The sequence below is a fragment of the Corvus kubaryi genome, unplaced genomic scaffold (assembly GCF_017639235.1).
Source record: "Corvus kubaryi isolate FWS band 111438036 unplaced genomic scaffold, C.kubaryi_AGA036_p1.0 37300, whole genome shotgun sequence".
Lineage (NCBI taxonomy): Eukaryota > Metazoa > Chordata > Aves > Passeriformes > Corvidae > Corvus > Corvus kubaryi.
This window is the reverse complement of record NW_024581093.1, coordinates 5,382,081-5,403,998: the sequence shown is the minus strand read 5'-3', so window position 1 is coordinate 5,403,998 and position 21,918 is coordinate 5,382,081. Positions and strand designations below refer to the sequence as shown.

General features: G+C 46.5%; 1 protein-coding gene across 3 annotated transcripts in view; it reads right to left on the bottom strand.

The window, feature by feature from the left end:
* Window positions 1-1,124: 1,124 nt before the first annotated feature.
* Window positions 1,125-21,918, bottom strand: part of NLRC5 (NLR family CARD domain containing 5) — a 38,003-nt gene continuing 17,209 nt past the window's right edge. For 2 of the 3 annotated variants that reach the window (XM_042027217.1, XM_042027220.1), the window contains 31 exons: window positions 21,545-21,628; window positions 21,298-21,381; window positions 20,243-20,332; window positions 20,071-20,118; window positions 19,541-19,609; window positions 18,763-18,846; window positions 17,917-18,000; window positions 16,960-17,049; window positions 16,788-16,850; window positions 16,135-16,218; window positions 15,433-15,516; window positions 14,730-14,819; window positions 13,746-13,811; window positions 13,165-13,248; window positions 13,006-13,089; window positions 12,419-12,505; window positions 11,889-11,969; window positions 11,266-11,349; window positions 10,817-10,900; window positions 10,499-10,582; window positions 9,909-9,992; window positions 9,733-9,816; window positions 8,978-9,061; window positions 8,036-8,119; window positions 7,102-7,185; window positions 6,350-6,433; window positions 5,484-5,567; window positions 5,279-5,362; window positions 4,706-4,789; window positions 4,332-4,415; window positions 1,125-3,890 (listed from right to left, as the gene is read on the bottom strand). In XM_042027217.1, coding sequence (XP_041883151.1) covers window positions 3,809-3,890; window positions 4,332-4,415; window positions 4,706-4,789; window positions 5,279-5,362; window positions 5,484-5,567; window positions 6,350-6,433; window positions 7,102-7,185; window positions 8,036-8,119; window positions 8,978-9,061; window positions 9,733-9,816; window positions 9,909-9,992; window positions 10,499-10,582; window positions 10,817-10,900; window positions 11,266-11,349; window positions 11,889-11,969; window positions 12,419-12,505; window positions 13,006-13,089; window positions 13,165-13,248; window positions 13,746-13,811; window positions 14,730-14,819; window positions 15,433-15,516; window positions 16,135-16,218; window positions 16,788-16,850; window positions 16,960-17,049; window positions 17,917-18,000; window positions 18,763-18,846; window positions 19,541-19,609; window positions 20,071-20,118; window positions 20,243-20,332; window positions 21,298-21,381; window positions 21,545-21,628 — 2,530 coding nt within the window. In that variant the 3' untranslated portion in view covers window positions 1,125-3,808. The remainder of the gene's footprint in view (window positions 3,891-4,331; window positions 4,416-4,705; window positions 4,790-5,278; window positions 5,363-5,483; window positions 5,568-6,349; window positions 6,434-7,101; window positions 7,186-8,035; window positions 8,120-8,977; window positions 9,062-9,732; window positions 9,817-9,908; window positions 9,993-10,498; window positions 10,583-10,816; window positions 10,901-11,265; window positions 11,350-11,888; window positions 11,970-12,418; window positions 12,506-13,005; window positions 13,090-13,164; window positions 13,249-13,745; window positions 13,812-14,729; window positions 14,820-15,432; window positions 15,517-16,134; window positions 16,219-16,787; window positions 16,851-16,959; window positions 17,050-17,916; window positions 18,001-18,762; window positions 18,847-19,540; window positions 19,610-20,070; window positions 20,119-20,242; window positions 20,333-21,297; window positions 21,382-21,544; window positions 21,629-21,918) is intronic. The other variant, XM_042027219.1, reaches the window with a different exon arrangement.

The following is a 21,918-nucleotide window of genomic DNA, read 5'->3' as shown; positions in this document are numbered from 1 at the left end:
AAGTTTTTAGCACACACAAGGTGCTCCCTCTGCCCGCCCCACTCCCCTCCCAGCCCCAGGAGTGGAGCAGTGGACACGGGACAGGCTCAGGGGTCACCAGTGCTCCTGCTCAGCTCAGGCAACACAACAGCCAACATCCAGCTAAAAGCTGAGCCTCGTGTTTAGGAGCAACCCGTTCTTTCTGTGTAAACCTGGCCAGAAACCATCACAGAAAGGGATGAGGTTGTGCCTGAAAGAGGAATTCAGTGGGAGAAGTGGGGTCTGTGCCAGACCTGCCCTCCTACCTCCTTGCCTGAGGCTTAAAATGTCACTCTGAGGGGAAAAGGGAGAGGCAGACGGTATTTCACAAATGCCAGTATGCCTGTTTTCTCCCAGATAAGTTTTTCCTGTGTTTTCTCTCCTGCCAGTACGATGGTCCCAAGTCACAGCAGGTTCAGGGCTACCTGGAACTGGTTTTAGCAGAGGGGAAACAGCGGCTGCATTTCCAGCTCTTTGGAGCTGCCGCCATCGTGTGCAGGAGCCCATCCCAGCCTGGCTCCAGCTGCTCCCAGCACAAAATCCAGGCTCCCTCCCACCCTCCAGCAGCGTGTTTATTTACAGCACAGTATTTCTTTCTAAAGATCTGGTCTCAGGGGGCAAAATCCCTTCTGTGTATGAAACCAGTACTGACTAGCTCAGACATTGTCTTCCAGAGACTGCAGGCAGCCTGAAACAATAGGGGTGTGCAGAGAGTCCTGATGCATTTCCGTTTTTGGACCATGATAAATCAGAAACCTAATAGTAACAGCTCTAAAAATGGCCCACGGTAATTAGGTGGTTGGGAATCGGTTTGGTGTTCGGCCATCACACACAATCCCTAATAGCCTCACGTCTTCTGCATTCCAGAAGATTCATTTAACCCCTCAAAACTGGACAAAGCCCCCAAGTTCACCTCAGAAACTTTCAGAAATGAGCACAAGCTGGAACATGGACATCGCAAGCACAATGGAAATGGGAAGCACGCTCCAGAAGTCCTTGGCATGACATGGAAGAAATGAGCCACAGACCGATTGTGTTGTTGTGCTCCGTGTACAACTCGGTCCAAATCTCTGATTTTGAAAAAAATGCAACCCATGCACACAAAATACAGCACAGAGCCCTTTTTTATCTGGAACCGCTGGATTACAGAGACCCACTCCCCATTTTTGAGGTTTTGCTGACACCTGGTGTTCTGGAAAACATTGCTGTTCCGGCAAGTTCCCTTCCCTGGCTCCCATTTGGATGGCCACTTTCTCAGGTCAAGACTGGAATCCTGAATTTGGGGAAGACCCTGAGAAATGCAGGTGTGCAGTTGGATTTCAGAGTCCCTCTTTTAACATCTCAAGAGCAGTGCTGCAAGAGAATCTGCAGCGTGCTGTGTTATGTCCCTGCAAACCTCACGGTACAGAGGTAGAGTTCCTGACTTCAGGAATCAGGGGAACTGCAGGGGGCGAATCTCAGATCTCATTTATCATAGAATAGTTTGGGTGTGAGGGGAGCTTAAAGATCATCTCGTTCCAACTTCCTGCCATGGGCAGTGACACCTTCCACTATCCCAGGCTGCTCCAAGTCCCATCCAACCTGGCCTTGGACACTTCCAGGGATGGGACAGCCACAGCTTCTCTGGACAGCCTGTGCCAGTGCTTCACCACCCTCACAGGGAAGAATTTCCTCCTCGTATCTATTCACCACATTTGGTGAAGCTTTTCCTAAGTGCCAGTGTGTAGATCTGAGGTACTTGCTTACTCCATTGAATTATGTCCTCATGACAAATTTCACTACCTCTTTTTCCCTTTGTTTTTATTTTTAAATCCTGTTCACAGTAGTCTCTGCAAAATGTGTCCCACTTTTACACCACCACGTCATCATGTCACAGAGCATGCTGCCGATCTTTAAATAGGGACAGTGGCTCCCCCAGCAATAACCAGCACCAGCTGTTCACAACCATTTGTCCAAAGGTTTGCTGGACCAGCATTTCCAGCTCATTCCAGATGCCTTCCCTGCCCAAATCAGATCAGTTACATCTCCCCAGGCAAACACTGCTGCAAACACAATCCATAAATAAATCCACCACAAGACTCGAATATTTCCAGCACAAACACGTAAAGAAAACATTATAGCAGTGGGTAATAGAGGAGAAGAGTGTGGCTGCACTCCTGTGACACAAGCCAGAATTCCACGGGTCCAAGGGCAGTTTCAGTCTGTCTCCTCTAAGGAGCATCAAACTCGGTGTTTGGGATCTTCTTCTCCCTGCAGTTCCCACAGGTCCAGCATCCACTGCCCAGCGACACACAGGCTTTGGGGTTCAGGGGATAGTAGAGACTTGAAGGATCTTTCATGTGGATAACGTTTCAAGCTAATTGACCCCTTGCTTCCCCTGAAAGAGGTTAGTGCAACCAGTCCAAAAACCCCACAAAGCTCTACAAAACCCCACATGAAAATAATCAGTAGTAGCACATTCCTCCCACTCAGAGCAGTCAGTTTTCTTACAAGTTGTTTTACAACCTCAGTCCTTTCAATTTTCTCATTGAAATTTATGGCAGTATCAGCGTTTTCTTGTTACCACAGTATAAATATTGATCTTTTTTGGGCAATGACTTGAAATTTCAAACATCCTGAAGTTTTTGTCAGAAAACTGAGGCAATTCTGTGTGAAAAAGAGGCTGTTATGAAGAAAACAAAACCAAATATTTTTTTTTTCTTACCTTTTTTTTCTTCTCCCAGTAAAAGCTGTGGCTGCCCCATCCCTGGAAGTGTTCAAGGCCACCTGGATTTGAGAAACCTGGTCTAGTGTGAGGTGTCCGTGGCATGGCAGGGGGTTTGGAACTAGGTCTTTAAGGTCCCTTCCAAGTCAATCTGTGATTCTGTGATTTTTTTCCTAAAAATCATAGAGGAATTTCACACAGTTACAGATGATTTTCAAGCAGCCTGTTGGAGTTCATCTGTAACAATGCCAACAATTGACAATTTTGTAAATAATTTTACATCCTCTCCTAGAGGATGTGTATTCTTTTATTGCAACACCCTGTAGGTGTTGTAATCTTGATTAAGGATAATTAAATACTCTGCTGGCTTTCTGGATGCCTGAGAAGATGCATCTCATCCTAGAATAATACAATCATAGAATTGTTAGGGTTGGAAAAGATCTCTAAGATCATTGAATCAGACCCTTAACCCAGCATCAATATGTTCATCACTAAACCATGTCTCCAAGTGCCACATCCACACATTTTTTGAACACTTCCAGGGATGGTGACTCCAAAATCTCACAGCTCTGAGAAAAACTCATATCTGCTTTTTTGTGACCATATGTGAGAACTTAATCATGGCCCCTGTTCTTTCTGGGTCTGTCACTCACTGCCCCTCCCTCAAAATAAAGACTAAGTATTTAACTTTTAACACAGTTGAAGCTTGGATGGAGGTGATTGTGTCCCTTTTTCACTAGTGCAATACATAAATAAATAGTGTGTAGTACATAAGCATTCTTATCACTATTTGCTGATAACTTTCTGGAAAGTAAGTACTCTTGACAGTATTTTGCTCTTCAGTACAATAAAAGCTATCAAGAAACAAAACAAACAAAAAAACCCCAACAAAAACAAACAACAAAAAAATCCAACCCAACACAAACAAAAAACCACAGTGTCTATACGTGGTTGAGTGCAGCAAAGAAAGACCCAATAGTTACAGCATTCAGTTGTAGGAACTTTGAGCTCCTGGGTTCTTCAGTGCAGTTTTGAGGGCAGTGGGAGACGGAGAGTAACTCCTAGTTAGGCAAAGGGTCTTCTTTTCTAGCTGAAGGAGAAACACAGTCTTGAGTCTTGTCTTGTCAAACTCTCAGCGAGGCCCTTGGGCACTGGGTTGTCCCACAGTCTGCAAGGACAGCAAATGTGTTACTGTAGGACTAAGTATGGTACCCAAGTATCTGGAAGATATGGATCCCAGGAGAGAGTGGGACAGGGCAGGAATGTACATCAGAAGTGAAACCAGGAGGAACGAGAGAAAGAAAACTTTTAAGAACAAATGCAACAACTCCCTGATGGGGACATGACACAACCGGCTCTTCATTTTTGCCTCATTTAAAGCCAGCAAGATTTTCAGTTCCTTTTTTCCCTGGACTTTCTTGGGAGGTGGAGCTGTCCTAGAAAACCCTCAGCTTGCTTGGCTTGTGTCTGTACTCCATGCAATACCCTATTCCATGCCAGCTAACCCAGGGCAGCAGGGGAATAGGTCACATCTGTCCCCAGACTGGTCACCCTGACTTCTCCTTGCTGAGCCAAGACCCAGCCATAGAGCTCTGTGATACCTGCTCACCTTATGAACTGAATTTCTGGGCACTTGGCAAGTTTCTCTGCGAGCTTTTTGGCCCCACAGGCTCCAATGCGGTTTTTCTCCAGGCTGTTTTAAAAATCAAAAGAGAATTTTGAAATCCAAAACAAATCCAGAGCGGAAAACAGCTGAATAGTCCCATGCTGTAATCACCTTAAATAAAATCAGTGCTACTTCAAGTGTATCAGCCAGGCAGGGCTGGCCCTTGGTGCATCATGGAGCAGGCTAAGCAAGAAGTTAAACTGCAGAAGCCTGCCTGCTGTTCCTAATGTACATCCCCCTCTTCGGAAGTCCCGTGATTGAAGGCTCAATGACAGACAAATGAGTCTTCCCAGGGTTTTTCTCAGGGCTGTACTCACTCTAACACCTTCAGCTTTGCCATCTCTGGGAGAGCAGTGGCCAACTCTCGGGCTCCTCCATCTCCAAGGGCATTCCAGGACAGTCTAAAGCAGACAAGAAATCCCAATTGTGAGTGCCACTACTGTGACATTTCCCCTCATGGATTAGCCAGTTTGCAAGAGCTAATCACCTTCTTATCATGACAGGTAAACATTCCCCTGGATTACAAGCTTAATTTTGAGGAGTTTCCTCCGTTTCACCACATATTTCCATATATGATAAGACACTAGGGCGTGTCTGTGGACTGTGGTTATCTCAGAGCCCTGCACGCCCAGGGAATGAGATGTGGAAGATGGAAATGACTGCTGAGCACACAGCTTTATGCCATGACATGTTCTAGCAGTGTATTTCATCAATTAGTTAATTACTGCTACATTTACCACCGAAAAGTACTTAGTGTACTAAGTACTTGTAAAATATTAACAAGTATTCAGCAGGGTCAGAAGTGCCCTGCAGTTCCAAATAGGAGCAGACATTAAAACAAGAGTGACCTGTGTGTGCTGAAGTGTCTCCCCATCCATCCCCACACTCACATTATCTCCTCCATGGAAGGGCATTGTCGGAAGCCAAGAGAGAGTGATCTTGAAGCATCATCAGTGATTCCACAGAATTTCAAGCTGCAGCAGCAGGGAGAGAACAGAGGGCACGGTGAGCTGGTGTCAGAACCGTGGGGAACACCACGTGGCACCACATCCTGCCACGCTCTGGCCCAGCAGCCCTCAGTGCCCCGGTACTCACTCAATCTTCTGGAGGCGTTTGAAGCATGGCAGCCCCTCAGACAGGGCATGGATACTCTGTTCCCCAAGGTGATTTTCTGCTAAACTGTAAGGGTAATGGAAAAGCTTTGAGTGGTGCAGAAAAAGCAGGTACCGTCAGAGAAAAGCCACCATGAAAATGTAATTATGTGAACTAGCAAGTTAATAACTACCACCCAGACTAAGTGAGGACTGTGTAGACAGCGGGGATGAGCCAGATCAGTACATAGCAATTTTAGGTCAATTCACTGCTTGGTACAGTGGGAATGACAGCCCTGCTGTAACTCACAACCTCAGTCCTTGCAGCAGGGAATTGCTTGCAGATGGAAACACGGGGTTATACTTGTATCAAAGGACAGATCTGCAGCACATCATGTGTTGCATGTGAAACTGGAAATAAAAAGTTATACTGGAGTTAATGACTGGTGTGACTTGAGAGGAAATGACAGTAAGGGAGAGTGAGAAGACGACCTTCCAGTACCTAGAAGGGCTAGAAGGGAGCTGGAGAGAGACTTTGAACAAGGGCATGGAGAGACAGGACAAGAGAGAATGGCTTCAAGCTGACAAAGGGCAGGGTTAGATTGGATATTAGGAAGCAGAAATTCTTCCTGGTAAGGGTAGTGACGCCCTGGCACAGGGTGCCCAGAGAAGCTGTGGCTGCCCCATCCCTGGAATTGTCCAAGGCCAGGGATGGCCAATTGGACAAGGCTTGGAGCAGCCTGGGATAATAGAAAGCGTCCCTGCCTACGGCAGGGGGATTGGAATGAGATGATCATCAAAGGTCCTTTCCAACCCAAACCAGTCTGTGATATGTTTGGCACCATCCCAAGTGCACCTGCCATGTCCTACCTTATCTCTTCCAGCAGCCCACACACCACCAGGGCTCTGGCCAGCTCCAGCCCTCCTGCCTGCCCGATGTTATTGTTCTGGAAGCTAACAAAGGAAACATAAGCATTGGAGGATTATTTTGGAATAAAGCTGTAACAAAAGCTCATATTTAACTTGCCAAGAACCTATCCAGAGGTGGTCTCCCACCAGTAAGATTCCTTTTCTAAGTTATCTTTTGATGATGTCTTAGACACAGGCTGGAAGAGACACCTCTAGGCTAACTGAGCCCAGTGAGCTCTTCTAGCTCACCAATTCCTTGCTTTGTTACTATGAAACAGTACAAGAAAGTCCTACATGTTAGAGTCCTGGAAAGACTCCCACAAAAGTTTTAAAAATACAATTATCACTGAGTTCAGGTAAAAGAAATGACTCAGAGGTGGCTGCACAAAAAAGTGAGGGTCCAGAAAAGATGCTCATCTTTATGCTTACATTCCACCAGAGGCATCAGAAACCAACATACTCAGAAACAATTTTAAGGCTTATTTTACTGTATACTCACTACCTGGTTCATCTCTAAAACTAATGCTGCAAGAGATTAAGCAAGAAGGGTTTATGTGACTTTTACAGCAGAATAATTGTGGAGGGCTTCTCAATCCTGGGACACTGAAATTGCTCTCTAAACAAGACACCAGTGCCTTTTCCCATTCCTTCCTTCAGCAATCCACATACTCCCCAGGATATCCAGCCTTCCTGGTGCAGAGGCTGGCACTTACTGCAGGATCTTCAGGTTGGTCATGTGAGGCAGACAGAGGGCAAGTGTCACTGCTGTCCTGTCTCCAAAACCATTCCTTGATAGTCTGGAAGAAGCAGAAATGAAATGTTACTGGCAGTGAAGTCCAGAGCCTCATTCCTCACCCGTGTGTGACCCACATGGATGTGTGATCCCCATTCCTCACCCACATGTGCCTGGGACTGTGCTGAAAGGACCCAATGTCCCTGATTCAAAGGACTCTGAGGGTGGGAGGAAGAAACAATGAGGTTTTTCAATCCTGCAGCAGAAGTTAAACAGGGAAGTAAAATCGATCTGTACTTCTCTGGAGCACGCTTGTCTCCCTTTCTTACTGAGTTACCTGAGCTGGAATTGAAGTGAAATTGCACTTTTTCATATGTGCCCTTAGTCCACACACTGTAATCTGATGGTTACATGGACAGCTCAGTTTAACTGTAACTTTTTCTTACTCGATATTTTTAAATTTTATTTATTTAACATGGCAGGGCACATTCATTCTTTAAACTGGTCTGGAACAGAACATCAATATATCTGAATATGTAAAGCGTTTACCTGTCCACTTCTCCTCCATTTTTGCAGCCACATAGATTAATGGTGATTTCTTGGGCAACACAGGCACTGAACAGCTCTATGCCTGAGACACTCCCTATAAACCTGCAGATTCAGCTCTTGAATCCATTAGTCCACTGATGCAGACTGTACAGTTCTTAGAAATCTTCAAGGCAATCCAGCAACCAATCCCCAAACCCTCCACACCCAGCACCACACATTTCTGTGGTGTGTAGCAGAGAGTTTTTACCCTGCTCTCACAAGAATCAGTGGTAAAACGGATCTTATCTTTATTGAAGCCATATCAGATTTCTATGCCTTGGTTTTTGCCCATCTTCCCAAAGGGACACTGGAAATGACACACTTACAGTAACTCCTTGATGTGCTTGCAATGGGCAAGAGCTTCCATCAGTTTTTCCCCTCCAGCAGGACTAGGACAATTCCCTGAAAGGCTAAAAGAAGCATGAGACTCTCAGTGACTAAATGAGAACCAGAATGTACCAGCTTAAGATATTTCACTGTTTACCTGCTGTGATGGGAGACTTGGGTCTCTGGGAAATGATCTGGGGAATTTTAGGTTCTTTTGTCAAGTGCTGAGTAACTCGTGGCCCTGCAGGTACTGGGGGAAGGAGCAGTTGTCCCTCTCGCAGACAGAACGGGGAATTTCTTTTTCTTGCTTCAAGTCATTTCCAGGTTTTTAATTTCAAAAAGGTACAAGGCTTACTCCAAGAGCTGGGCCTAACAAAGAGCCTGGATGCTCTAATTTCTTTTCCCTGGGAGAAGGAGCAGTTTGAATCCATGTCTCGGAGAGCCTTGCCTAGAAGCCATGTCCTGGCTTTGACAGATTCTCAATTTCACCTCTACTTCCACTAGTAAAAGAAAGCAGTGTGGACACACAGGGGGCCACCACACTGGGAACCCTACACACCCCAAGGAAAGGTGCTGCTTGGGTATGAGACTTGTAAGATTCCCCACAGGCTGCAGATTTATTTTCCAGGGCACAACTGAGCCAGAGATCTCCATGTTTGAGCAGCTGGTGAGGGCTGGCAAATGTCTCTGGAGCACGAGGACATAGCCATAACCTTCACCCTCAGGGAGTCTCTGCTCTGCAGAGAAAGTCGTGGCCAGTCCTGGCTGTACAGAGGAAGGGCAGGAGAGGGAACGCCTTCCATTCGTTTGGTGGATTGTGCATTGAAAATGCTGGAAGGTGGAACATTGTCTAAGAGAAGGCAGCACAGGGATTCCCACACAGGCTTCCCCACCAACCAGGGCCATGAGCAAAACAGCTGAGCCGAAACAAAGGGACTCACTCGATTTTCTTCAGGTTTTGCATTTCCAGCAGGACAGCAGCAAGATTTATCAGGCCTAGATCTCCAATCTTGTTGTGGCTTAAACTTTAAAGAGAAGGAAGGTTGTGTTGTAAAGGAAAATGCCAGGCAAAGTACAAGATCTTATTTAATGTGTCCCATTTGTTGGATGACACCTCAGGCCTTGCCAGCAGAATCAAAGAGCTGTTTGTCTCAGCTATCTCACAAAAAATTAATAGGTGTTAATGAGGAATTTAAAAAATTGCAAAGAACAATTAAAATCACTGGATCCTGTTGATGGGTGGGAAATTACTTCAGCCAGAATACCAAGACAGGATGAAGAGAGGTTGTTATTATTTTCCAAATTGCTACAGTGGAGAATGGACAGCATCTGGCAAGAGAGAGAGGGAGAAAGCAGAGCAAGCCTGGGGTTGACTTCAGATTCAGATCTTTGCAGACCAGGCAAATTCTGGGTCTGAGGCTTTCCCAAGACAGAAGGGAGTCTCTAGTCCTATTCTGGATCCCAGGGAAGATTTAGATCCTGTTTAATCCATTTTCTACATGACTGCAGCAGAGTGGTATAAGACCAAAGTTTCATTTTCTGAACATCAAGTTCTGATTTCCTCTAGTCCAAGGTATCTCATATACGAGCATTTTGCAACCTCTCTGCTTTTGTTACAACACCATGTATAGGCACATCTGGTCTCTCCAAATGTTGGCAGTAATGGTCACCTCCCTGCAAGAAAGGAGAAACTTACTTGATTTCCTCCATGTTGTGCATATTCCTCAAGGCTCCTGCGAGTCTGGAGCAGCCATCATTACCAATACTGTTGTGGTTCAAGCTGAAAACAACAGCCCCAGGAAAAGGGACATTAAACCCCTGCTACTCAGCATCTCAAGCCAGGCCAGAGCTGAGCTGCAGTCACATACTTACCTAAGCCTTTTCAGGGATGGCATCTCACAAAGCCCCAGGACAAGCTCCGGGATGGCAGCACTGCTGAGTTTCATGGATTCCAGGCTGAGAGGTGAAATAACAAAGGCACAATTAACTACCCGGGGACAGTCGTGTGAGCACTCGGCACAGAGGGTGGTGAAACAAGGGTGAGAAAGATAGGGAAGTGTATTCCAGTCCCTGTGAATAATTTTCAGTTTTCTTCTCTAACACAATTCTAATGAACCTGTCTGGATTCTGATAAAATACCAGCAGAATCCCAAACCTCTGTTGAGGTTTGAGCAAGAGCCCAGACCCTCATGGAGCAAGGTGACCACAAGACAACAAGATCCATGCAAAAAAACCTACCAAAACATTTGATTCTCCACTGGAATTCCCTGCCCCAGACTACTAATCTCTGTCTCTCTCACTCACTGTTTGTTACAAATAAAAAAGAATTGTTGCTTCTTCCCTATCTGAAGTCCTCCAGCCATCAGGAAAAGTACATCTGTCCACAGTACATGCAGAAGAGAGGCCAAAGTTTAGCTAGAGCTTCTAGAAAGACCTGGACAGCCTGGTAACAGCACACTCACTTGAGTTCTTCAATGGCCTGGCAATTCTGCAAGCCTGAGATCAAATAATCGATTCCAGTTGGTGTAACACTGCTAGAGGTCAGCCTGCAAAACAGCAAGGATCAAATGAGGAGATTAGGTCTCAGCACACTGAGAAAGAGGAGATTACTCCACTGACAGGCAAAATGCCCCATCCCAAATCCCAGACAGCATAGACATCAGGGACCAGTAAGTTTGGAGAGATTTCCACGCCCCTTGTGTGCAGAACTAAGAGGAATGGTGTGAGGCACAGGATTGAGCAAATAATAAATATGTGGAAAAGGTCACTGCTGGACATACCCAAACATCTTCAGCTCTGGAAGGGGTAGCAAAATCCTGACTAGCATTTCTGCTTCATCCTCGTGGAGTTCCACGTGAGACCATCTGCAAGGAGGGAATGACAGGTCTGGGCTATGTCCAGGGGTGGCTAAAGCTCTGTGCCAGGCTCACAGATAAAGCACAGCAGTGCTGGGACATTGAAGGAATGACACAACACTGGTACTTGGCAAAGTCCCATGGGAGCTGGGCACAGGGAGAGTTAGATGATTTCATAGGATACCCCAGGAAGCCACCAGGTCTATGGGTTTTTTCTATTTTCCATTCAAACATTCCACGTAGGGCACCCAAAGGGCAGGGACTGGGACCTTGAACTGGCCTCTACCATGCCCTGCTGTGTGTTCAGTATGCTACACTCCCAAGGACAAGCTACTCCCCTCCCAGAAAATCCTTTACAATGCCTGGCAACTCACCTCAGCTCCTGAAGCTGAGCACATTTTTCACAAAGCCTTTGGCAGAAGGAGGAGTTCTTGATTTCTGGCTTGTACAGACTCAGTCTGCAGGATACAAACACACAACACAACTGTCAGTGAGGATCAGCAGAGCCCACTGCAGCATCTGGTGCCCCCCAGGGACACAATTAGGGACAGATCAGGGCTTTCAAGTGCCCACCTGGGGCTTTCCTGCCATGTCCCATTTATGTCACTGTTCAGCATAGAGAAACAGAGCCCATCCCCACTGCCCAGGACAAGAGCTGCCTCTTCCTTCAGCTGCACAAAAGGACACTGCTGCTGCTCTCTCTGCACACTCATGCAGAAGCCAACATGTCCTAAGGTTTTTCAAAGTGCTCCTGTTTCCCATTTGCTCCCAGAAAGGTAGGTGGATTTTTTTACGTGTTTAGGTCCAGTATATGCCTGAACAAGAGCAGCCCAAAGGACACATGCACGAGCAGAAGATTTCTTCCACATGTGTGGCACAGAGGCACTCTGAGACTGAACCCATGGAGACCAGAGCCTTAGACACTCTGAAAATATTTTTCATCCCACAGTGAAATTCTGAGCACACAGAAAATAATGATAAATAGTTGCTTTCTCACCTGCTAATGACTGATTCTACCTTCTCCAGGCAGTTTGGGAAACTTATGACTAATTGGAAGAGGGTTTTATCTTTACATATCCTGAAAAGGTAGAGATTAGAGAATATCATAAAACTGTGAACTCCTGAGGGAGAAAAAATACTATTTTCTGTAGGAAAAATCAGGAGGACCAGATGGGACAGGACTCTGCTGGAAGATGAAAGCTAATCATCCATCTCTGAAGAGGTTTGTAATGTTTAAACTAGCTCCAAAGCCAGCCTAACCTTGGCCCCCTTTTTCCCAAGAGCAACCAGGAACATGGTCTCCTTTCCATTAAACCTTCTGAGTTGTGCGACCACAAACCTTCTAAGCACTTCTACCCACCAGCCGTTTGGGTTAAAATTGCTTCAAGTGGGCTAATAGCTCACAAATGCACTGGAGACAGCGAATAAAGAACAGAAGATCCAGGGCTGGCTTCAGTCCCATTTCCTTAAGAGTATCAGGCTAAAAGAAAATATCTGAAAGACACCAGAACCTGAGGTGCCACTTACGTGATCTCAGTAATGTTTCCAGAGACCTGGACAGCCAGCTCAAGAAGGTTCATGACTCTCTCTTTGCACACCCATGGCTCTTCTATGCTGCAAAGGAGAATGCAGGCAGCTCTGCTTTATTCACATGCATGGATCCATCTCTGTCAGCTGAGTGTTCCACACTCTCAATACATGGCAAGGCTGCTTGGCTTAGCAGAGTAATGTCTGCATGGGAAACAGGGTGCAAACTGGCAACAGGCAGAAGTAGCCCAGCTTCCCTGCAGAGGAGTGGAGAATTTGCTACCCAGGTAAAGAGCAGGATGCTCTGGCAGTAGGAATGTGTCCACCAGAATTATCACCCTTCTTTGTAAGGCTGGCAGTGCTCTACAGAGTCAGCACAGTTTCTGGCCAGAGCTCTACACAAGGCTCAGTAGGAATCAAGGAGATAAAGCCAAATACCAGTAACAGAGTCAGCCATGGAAATTTCTCAGGCCAATGCTACCCGCCTTTGGAAGAAACATGGTTCACTTTTGGTTTTGATGAAAGGAGATTTTAGAAGATCAGACCAGCCTCAGAGCAGTATCTAAAAAAGAACAGTGAAACAGTACCTGATTTTCAGCAGCCCCAGATCTTTACTCAGGGAATGCAAAAGTCTTTCTGCAGCTTGGACTGTCACGTTGTTATTTGAGGACCTAGAACCAAAGCTCACTGTAATGAACAGCTCACAAACGAGCCCACCCAAACGGGTCCAAGAGCCCTTAACTCACGTGTACTCTGTCAGACCAGTGCACTTTTCCAGGAGTGAGAACAGCTTTTCCGAGTGCTCTGGCTGAAAGTTGCACTCTGCCAGTCTGAAAGGATGAGAGAGAGAACTGCCTTAGTTCATCACGTTTCAGGCTTTCTGATCCAGAAATCTCAGGCATCAAAGCCTAACCCCACAGAGAAAGAAGGATGGCACAAAAACCTGAAACACCTTTAAGGGTTTCCAAAAACAATTGTGGGAACACTTCAAAAGCATCTGTTGAGGTGTTCTGGTAGAACATTCCTGCATGCTACGGTGGCACTGGTTTTTGTAGCACCCTGTCCTGTGACAGGGACTGGAGGCACACCTACAGGTGCCCAGGTGGGGAACAGGCAGTGGGGAAGCAAAGAGAAAAAGGGATGTGGGATTCTCTGTGATGTGAGAAAGCTCTTCTCTGAAGGTGAGTCAAAGGAAACATGTCAGCTATTAATATAAAATATCTCCATGCCAGAAGCCAGGGGCATAAAGAGGTTTTGTCTGCCTTGTCCCTAGAAAAAGAACACCACCTTTGCCAAAGAAATCACCACAAGAAGTCTGTAACATTACCTCAAAATCTTTCTTGGGTCATCTCCACTTGTCAGCTTGATGATTAAAGTTGCTTTGGAGCACAAACTGCACAGAGAAGACACGAGTACGAGATTTAGAGGGATAATTACTATTTTTCCCAGTGGTCAGAATTTAATGATACTTAACTCCAGAAAGCAATCCAGCACAGCAGTGACAGAGGTACCTGGCCCAGCTCACCTCTCCCTGAAATAAACTAGCCCAGGGAAATGCTTCAATAATACCTCACTAAAGCTAAATTGGCATAAAGCAGCACTGCTGTTTGGAGAAGGAATCCTGACCTGTCCTGCTTTTATCTGCCTCCTCTGCACTCTCAGCTGAGCTCTGGGGAGAGGTACAAAAGGAGACTTATCTGCTTTAAAGTAGCCCAAAGATTCAGCACCCACATGTAACAGCAGGAATGAATGGAAGTGCCCCGGTTAAAACCAGCTCAGGACAGACCAACTGGTCCCATGAACATAAACACTGATAAGGTCCCACAGATGTGCAGCATGGCCCAGTCCCATGACTGGAATCTGTGAGAAAAGCACTGCATGCCCTAGCAACGGGCCCAGAGCCCATGGGGATATTTTTGCCTGAGAGGAAAGGAGATAAAGATGCAAATCCAAGTAAAGAACATGGGAAATTGCTTTCTATTGCCTCTGAAATCTCAACATACTGGAGAGAACCTTAGACAGCAAATGCTGACTCCTGCCCTGAAGAGGTTCATTAACAGATACATACATGACAATAAGTGGTACAGCTGAGTATCTGTGTCTCTATACACAAAAATAACCTGGCCCTGTGGAAAGATAGTTCTGCTTGGCAGCTATGTTTGGCCATTAGAAATGGACATAAACAAATGCTTTAGGCAGTTGGACATAAAGGTAGTTGAAAACGTAGCCCTCATTATTACCTGAAAATGACAAACTTTCAATAATTAAAAGGAAAACAAGCAGGGAAGAATTAATGAAGAGCAACAGTCACCTGACTTGAACTTCAGTAGTGTTTCCAGATGTGACAAAGGCATTTATGAGATGCAGGACTCCATCCTGAGAAATCCCATTATGGCTGAGACTGCACAAAAGAGAAGGAAGGATTTTCATGTGTCAGGAGTCAGGGTTGTCCCCAGACTCCTCAGCCACAGAGGCAAAATTCCAGTTGGCAAAAAAGACAGAGCAGTTTGGGGGGTGCTGAGACCCTTCAGCTGTGGTCAATGCACAGAACCCCTCCAGGACACAGAGCTGATGACTTGGGGGACACAGTAAATGCAGTTTGTTTCTTGCACTTCAGAGGCAGCCGCAGCTGGAGCACTTACTGTCCCACCAGAAAGGGAAGGGGAAAGGCTGCTATAGGACACAGCTCAGCTCACAGCACCTGCGGGTCTTGAGTTACTCAAAGAGGACAACACACACAGAAAAGTGATAAACTGAAAACTCTGGAGGCTGGGTCAACTTCAGTCACACCTCCCCACTCTGGTCATTGCTATTTCCTGCTGACCCTAATAAAAAGACCTTTGCTTATTTCTGCAGGTTTTGGAGCAGACCCTGAGTCACTGTGGTCTGGAGGTCTCATGTTGTGCTCATGACTCAGAGCTTTCCTCCTAAGGCAGGAGAGGGCAAGAAGCACAAGCACCAGCTTCAGGAGGGATCACACCAACACCCCTCAGATTCACTGTGTGTTCTCTTACTTGAGGGAACAGGTACCGGGCACTCGATGCAAGTGGTCCAAGAGGCACCTCAGGCCTTCATCTCCCAGCTGATTCCTGGAGAGACTGAAAGGCAGAAGAACAATGTGGCCAACCAAAACTCAGCCTTTGGAACAGGTTGCCCAGGGAGGTGGGGGTTTCCCCATCCCTGGAAATATTCAAGACCTGGTTGGACAGGGTTCTGAGAAACCTGATCTAGTTGAAGATGTCCCTGCTCATGACAGGGGGTTAGACTAGATGGCCTTTAAAGATCCTTTCCAAAGCAAATTATTCTATAAGTCTATTATTCTTTTAAACAGCAATGCTCCTCTGAGAAGCTTTGAAGAAAAAGCTCAAATTTCCTCGAATTAAATTCTAGTTTAGCCAATGATGGTCTGTTTAAAACAAACCACTGCCTTATGAAACTACCTCATGCATAAGCTCCAGAGCAAGCTCAAATGAAGAGCTCAAGTGAAGCAACAAATGCCTCAAAACAGTCATGGAGTGAAGATCCCAAGGAAGTTGTCCCACCAGCACAAAAGGACCTGTGTTATTTCCAACTGATTGTGTTTCTCAGCAGTCTGAATGAGCACACATACCCTCGCAGACAGGCTGGGAAACTCCAGGCAATGCTGAACCCCACAAACAGAGCTCTCCCTCAGTGACTCTGCTCAAGGTCATAGTAACACCCCAGGCCCTACTTACTCTACTTCTGCCAGCCACCCATGCTGCTCCAGGATGTTGCAGAGCTCCTCTACCTGCCCTTCCCCAATGGCACAGCCCGTCAGCCTGTGTGAAACAGCAGGAGAGTTAAAGCATGACCAGCAACCAGCTCAGCCCAAGCACTGAGAACTGCCCACCAGCAGCTGCACTTTTACACCAGTCTCTGTGGAGCATTCATGTTTTTTGCCATCTCCTTGGTGCCGAAATGGAGACACTTGACAGTTTTCTCTCCAGGGGTACTTAGGAACCATTGCTCCCAGTGAGGCTGCAGACACATCTCACATCACACAGATGTTCATATGGAGATTATCACCCAGAATTTGAGGCACACATTTGGAAAACGGAGTGAAGAGGGCTCAATTCCGGTGCTTGTGCAGCAGAATTTGGTGCAACTCAAGATGATCATAAGCAGTCCAGAAAAAAAGAGAAAAGCACGGGTCTCTGCCATCCCAATGCATCCAAATGGTTCTGAATTGCACTTTAGCAGAGGAATTGAGCCCTAAATCTTAAGCTGCTAGCCCAAGCTCCTTGGCCACCAGCCCATGAATTCTCAATACAAGAGGCAATCTGGCTCCCTGCACTAGTGCTTCAAACCCAGCCACACGTGAATCACAGTGAGTGTTCTATGCCAGTACCTGCAGGATGTCCTTTGGCTTCGCATGCTTGCTCCTAAGTGCAAGAAGGCATTTTCACTTGACCTAAAGCAGACACAAAAGACAGCCCTTCAGCACTGATCTTCAAAGATGACAGGCTTTGTAGTCCCTTTAAGGCTGAGCTGCTGGGCTCCAAACAGTCTGAGTGTCTTACCAGACTTCCACCACTCTGACCCGCTCACAGAGGTTGATGGAGTTGAGGAGCAAAACAGCACAACGTGGGGACAAGGGGTTTCTCCTAATACTGTAAAGGAGGGGAAAGAAGAAACAATTAAATCAGGTCCTAAGAAGAGAGGCTCCCATACACCTGGCCCAATTTCCCCATTGTTCATTTTGAGACACAAAATATTGGATACGTCCCATTTAACTCAGGATGAGGGAGCAAGGACCTGAAGATTTGAGCATTGGCACCCTTTAACTAAAGGAGAGTCTCCTTGTGTCCCCTTTGACTAAAAAGGGGGTACAGACCAAGGGCTTACACTGAACAACTCCTCTTTGGGGCTACTGGACTAGAGGTACCCCACACTGGAAGCAACCTCCTGACTGGGCAAACTCAGTCTCACGAGACCCTGCAGCTCCTTCATGCTGCAACATCTTGTAAAAGATGGCCAAGTTCCTTCTGGGCTTTTTGTCCACACAGTGGAGTGCCCTAGCCCCTGACAGCGCTTCCCTGGCCCGAATTCCAGCATAAATGGCTGATATGCTGCCAGAAAACACTTTTGGTGTCAAGTGTGGCAGGATGTCAGATGCATGCAGGGGCAGAGCTGGGAGACACTGACCACACAAACAGCTGGTGTGTCAACCAACATTTCCTACACTTGTCGTGGATGCTGGAAGTCGTGTCCCATGGGAGCTGCTAAATGAGGATTATATGGTATGCTGTGCCTAGGGCAGATAGCTTTCCTCCTGTCCTTTTTTCCTCTCTGCTAAATACCATTAAAGTGCTGCTTTTCTTCTAGGAACAAGAAAAGAATGGGTGTGAAAGCATTTCTGCATTTTCTTTGCCTTTGTCTACAATTACTGATTAATGCTCCTAAGATATGCTGTGGTATTAACACTTCTCAAACCAATGTTTCATGGCAGCAGTCAAAGCAGGGACCCCAAACATTACCTCAGCAGTGTCAGATGACAGAGGGATGGCAGAAAGCTCAGTAATCTCTCAAGGCTCTGGACACTCAATGAATTTCCAGTCAGACTGTAAAACATGGAAGGAAACAAAACCCAGGAGAAACTGGTTCAATCCCTAATTACTTCTATAACATTTACATGGACATGCACACACACATGGTGTTATGGGCAAATTCTGTAAAAGGACATGTCCAGAAATGCCATGAAAGTTGGGCAAGATTTAGTCCTTACAGCCTGATCTCTGTGTTTCTCTACATCCTACAGCCAATTAGCATTCCAGTTTCAAGAGTCTTACTTTTCCATTACTGTACATTTATAAAATGATGCTACTGATGTCTTTCATGCAGGCAATAGGGGTATTATGTTACTTTTATTTACTCTTCCTCAGTTTTTGTTCTGACCAATATTCTTCCAATTTTCTTGGTGCCAAGCTCCTGCCTGGAGTGACCACCTCTTCAGGAGCAGAGTTCATGGCTTAGTGGGCTAGGAGCTCTTGCTCTGGCTGTAGTACAAGCCAAGGTCTCAAGGAATAGATGACAAAAATTGTGTCTTGACACAGGACCAAGGAAGATTATGAGAACACACGTGTTCTGGGGTATTCACACACTGATATAGTAGACTTAGGAGAGGCCAAGGTCTCTTTGAAACAGGGCAGTAGGAAGCCTGGGTTTATCTAAGTATCTGGGTGAAGTTCTGTGGGGACTCCCTGGAAAATGTGGTGAGAGGAGAGCTGATGTACACCAGCTGCTACCCTGAACATCAAATCTGTGTCTGGGGGTTGGGGAGACAGACAGACAGGCAGACAGGCTGACAAGTGCACCATACTTACTCGATTTCTGTCAGCTGGGGACATTGAGCCAGGATCTGGCACAGCCTGGTCACATCCTCTGGACCCACTCTGCAGTCCCTGAGACTGAAGCAAACAAAACACTCAGGAGCTGAACATGACCACAGGATGCCAACATTCCCTGCATATCCCAGAGCCTGACATCCCAGGACAAGGCCCATAGCATCCCTCTCACTTCCACCATATATATATATATATATATATATATATATATAAAATATATATTTTTTGCTACCCTCAGTCTAGGACTGAGAAATCAAAACCTGTGACAACCAGATGACTTCACCATCCCTGAGCTGATTCGAGAGAGGCAGTCCACCAAAATACCCATACTTGGGTGTTGCCTCCCTAGAGCCACGTCATTGGTCATTCAGTTGTCTCTGGAGACTGGACAGCATCTTTCCCTGCTCTGCACTGTCTCAGCTCTCCCAGAGGAAGGCTGGAAATGGTGCCTCCTATGCCCTTCTCCAAAAAGGAAATAATAGATGCCTTTTTGGGTGACAATCTGGCAGGTCTCCATGAGATAAATGTAGTAGCCAGACAGATCTGTCTCTCATTACTTATGGGTAGAAACTTCCCCTGCTGGAAAGCAAGACAATCCCCTCAAACCAAGCAAAAGATGCACTATTTATTTTCCTCTCCGAGGAGACAGCTGAAGGGATGGGTCTGTCCCACACACCACGCTGCACTAAAGACACAAACCCCCACAATCATCTCTCCCTACAGTCCTGGTGACAAAGGGAAGCTGGGGCTGCCATACCAAAAGCACCGTCCTTTTGCTTCCTCCTTGGGATGTGCCAGGGAACCACTTCTCCATCTGCCGGTGCTTCTGGGGAAAGAACAGTTCAGCCCCATGAGTTTTGCTGATGTTCTTGCCCCTATGTAGCCAACTCCCCATGAAGGGGGTGAGGCAGTGGCCTCATGTTCCAATCTGCTTTCCCTCACCGCCTGCCGGAATGAGGCTCAGCCCATCCCCAGAAGAAAAAGAGCCTTATTATCCCTCTTCCAGAGAGTTCTGCATGCACTCAGCACTTGGGCAGTGGCTGTGTCCTGGCCCAGCAGGGAGATGACTGCAGCCTGTATCAGCAGCTGGATGCTGCTGGCTAAGCCATGCCCTCAAGCTGCTGTCAATCCATCAGCCCTGGAACAGCTCACTGTGCGTCCCCCACCCTGGCTGGAGTCTGGAGCCAAGGGGCTCTTTGGCTGACACACCTCAGGGACCACACATCACCTTCTGTTTAGAATTTCACAAGAAGTTTAAAGGGCTTAGATGAGTGGGTATGATTTTACCTGACTCTTTCCCAAAAGGTCAGGTGAACCACCTGTGTGCGTCCTAAGCTGTAACCAGAAAAGAGCATCATCAGCATGGGGTTTGACAGCACAAGGTCCTGTATCACTCCTCAAAACCCACAGCTTGAGGTTTTAAATAGCAAAAAAATAGCAAAAGTTCTCCTGGTCATACCTGAGGCTCACTGTTTTAATGTGTTGCAGTGTAGATAAGGACTGAGCTAAGAAAAACACAGAGTTCAGGGAGATCTGGTTGTTGTTAAACCTACAGGAAGAAAAGGTGAAATCAGCTGCTGCAAGCAGAACTGAGCAATTTACACCACGCCACAGAACAGTGATCTTTGTGCAGCACTCTCAGGCTGCTTCTTTGCTGCCTTCTGCCTGTGTTTCCAACTACAGTTCTGCAAGCACAACTCACTCCCATATATTTTAAATTCGTCCCTCACTTTTAGTCTTCAGAGAATCACAGAATAACTGAGGCTGGAACTGAGCTGATCTAGTCAAACTCTCCTGCTCAGAGGAGGGTTAGCATGGAGGAGACTGCTCAGGACATTGTACATCTGGGTTTTTAACACCTCCAAAGACAGAGAATTCACAGTCTCTCAGGGCCACCTGTTCTAGTGAGATTGTAACTGGAGCAGTCTTGTCTTGGGAACAGTTCAATTAATCGAACAGGAACAATAAATATTTCTTTCAATAGTGCAGAATGGTGCCATACTCCTTAAGCCACAGTTCTGTACAGTGCACTTGCACTGGGAGTGCCAGGTGAAATACCCAGATAAACACAAGCCACCACTGCAGATGAATTCAGACTCCATCACTGAAGCTGAAGCTTCCCAGCACTTCCCTTCCTCCAAAGCTGTTCCCCTCAGGAGAGGAAGGACTGCTCCCACTGCCAATGAGGAACTCGAAGAGGAAAAATGCAGTGAGTTGCTAAAGACCTCTGGCCGTTTCAGAAACCAGGTGCCACACCTGACACAAGAACACCTGTCCCCTTCATGGAGGAGCAAGCACAGGGGCTCTCAGGCACGGAACTCAATCAAGCTTCAGGTGGAGTCAATCTGTTCTGGACTGGAGGTGGAGACACACACACAGCACAGTGCATCTGCCCAACACAGAACATCACTGAAACTGATCCTGAAGAGCCCTTCCCAAATGTGCACTGTGCTTCCACAAACAATACTTCACAAAACCCAATCCATGCATAAAGAAAAAACAGGAGCTACTCACTTGAGAGAACGTAACATTTTCAGTTTTGGCAGGCACTGGAACAGCTGCAGAAGTCCCTCATCTCCCAGATAATTACGTGATAGGCTAGGATTTAAAGAAAGGCATTTCATTTTCATGGTAAAAAACCCAATAGGCACCATCAGCTCTATTATCTATAATAATACAACCCTGCAGAACAAACAAGTGGCATTTTCTCAGCATCTCAAATAACTGCAGGTAAAGACCATGGGAGTTAAGGAGGACTCACTCCAGCTCGGAGATGCGGCCACATTCCTTCAGGACTGCACACAGATTCTTCAGGTCACTGGCTTGAAAATTACAGTCTGTCAGTCTATGGGGAAAAAAGAAATCAAGCAGCCAGGTCTGCAGGATTTCAAACAAGGCTATCAACTTCACTCCTCTGAAAACTAGAGAATCAATGAGGAGATAATGAAATTAAACAATCCCCTTGAAGTACCTTGCTGTTCACCAGCTCCCACAGAGTCTCCAGGTGATGGGCCACCCCCTGCCCGGCACTGCAGGTCCCTGTGTCCTTTGTAAGGCTCAGGGTGGGTACCAGGTCACAGCCCCTCGCTGGGGGCTCCAGCCATTCCCCCCACCCAGAGCACAGCCTGCAGCTTC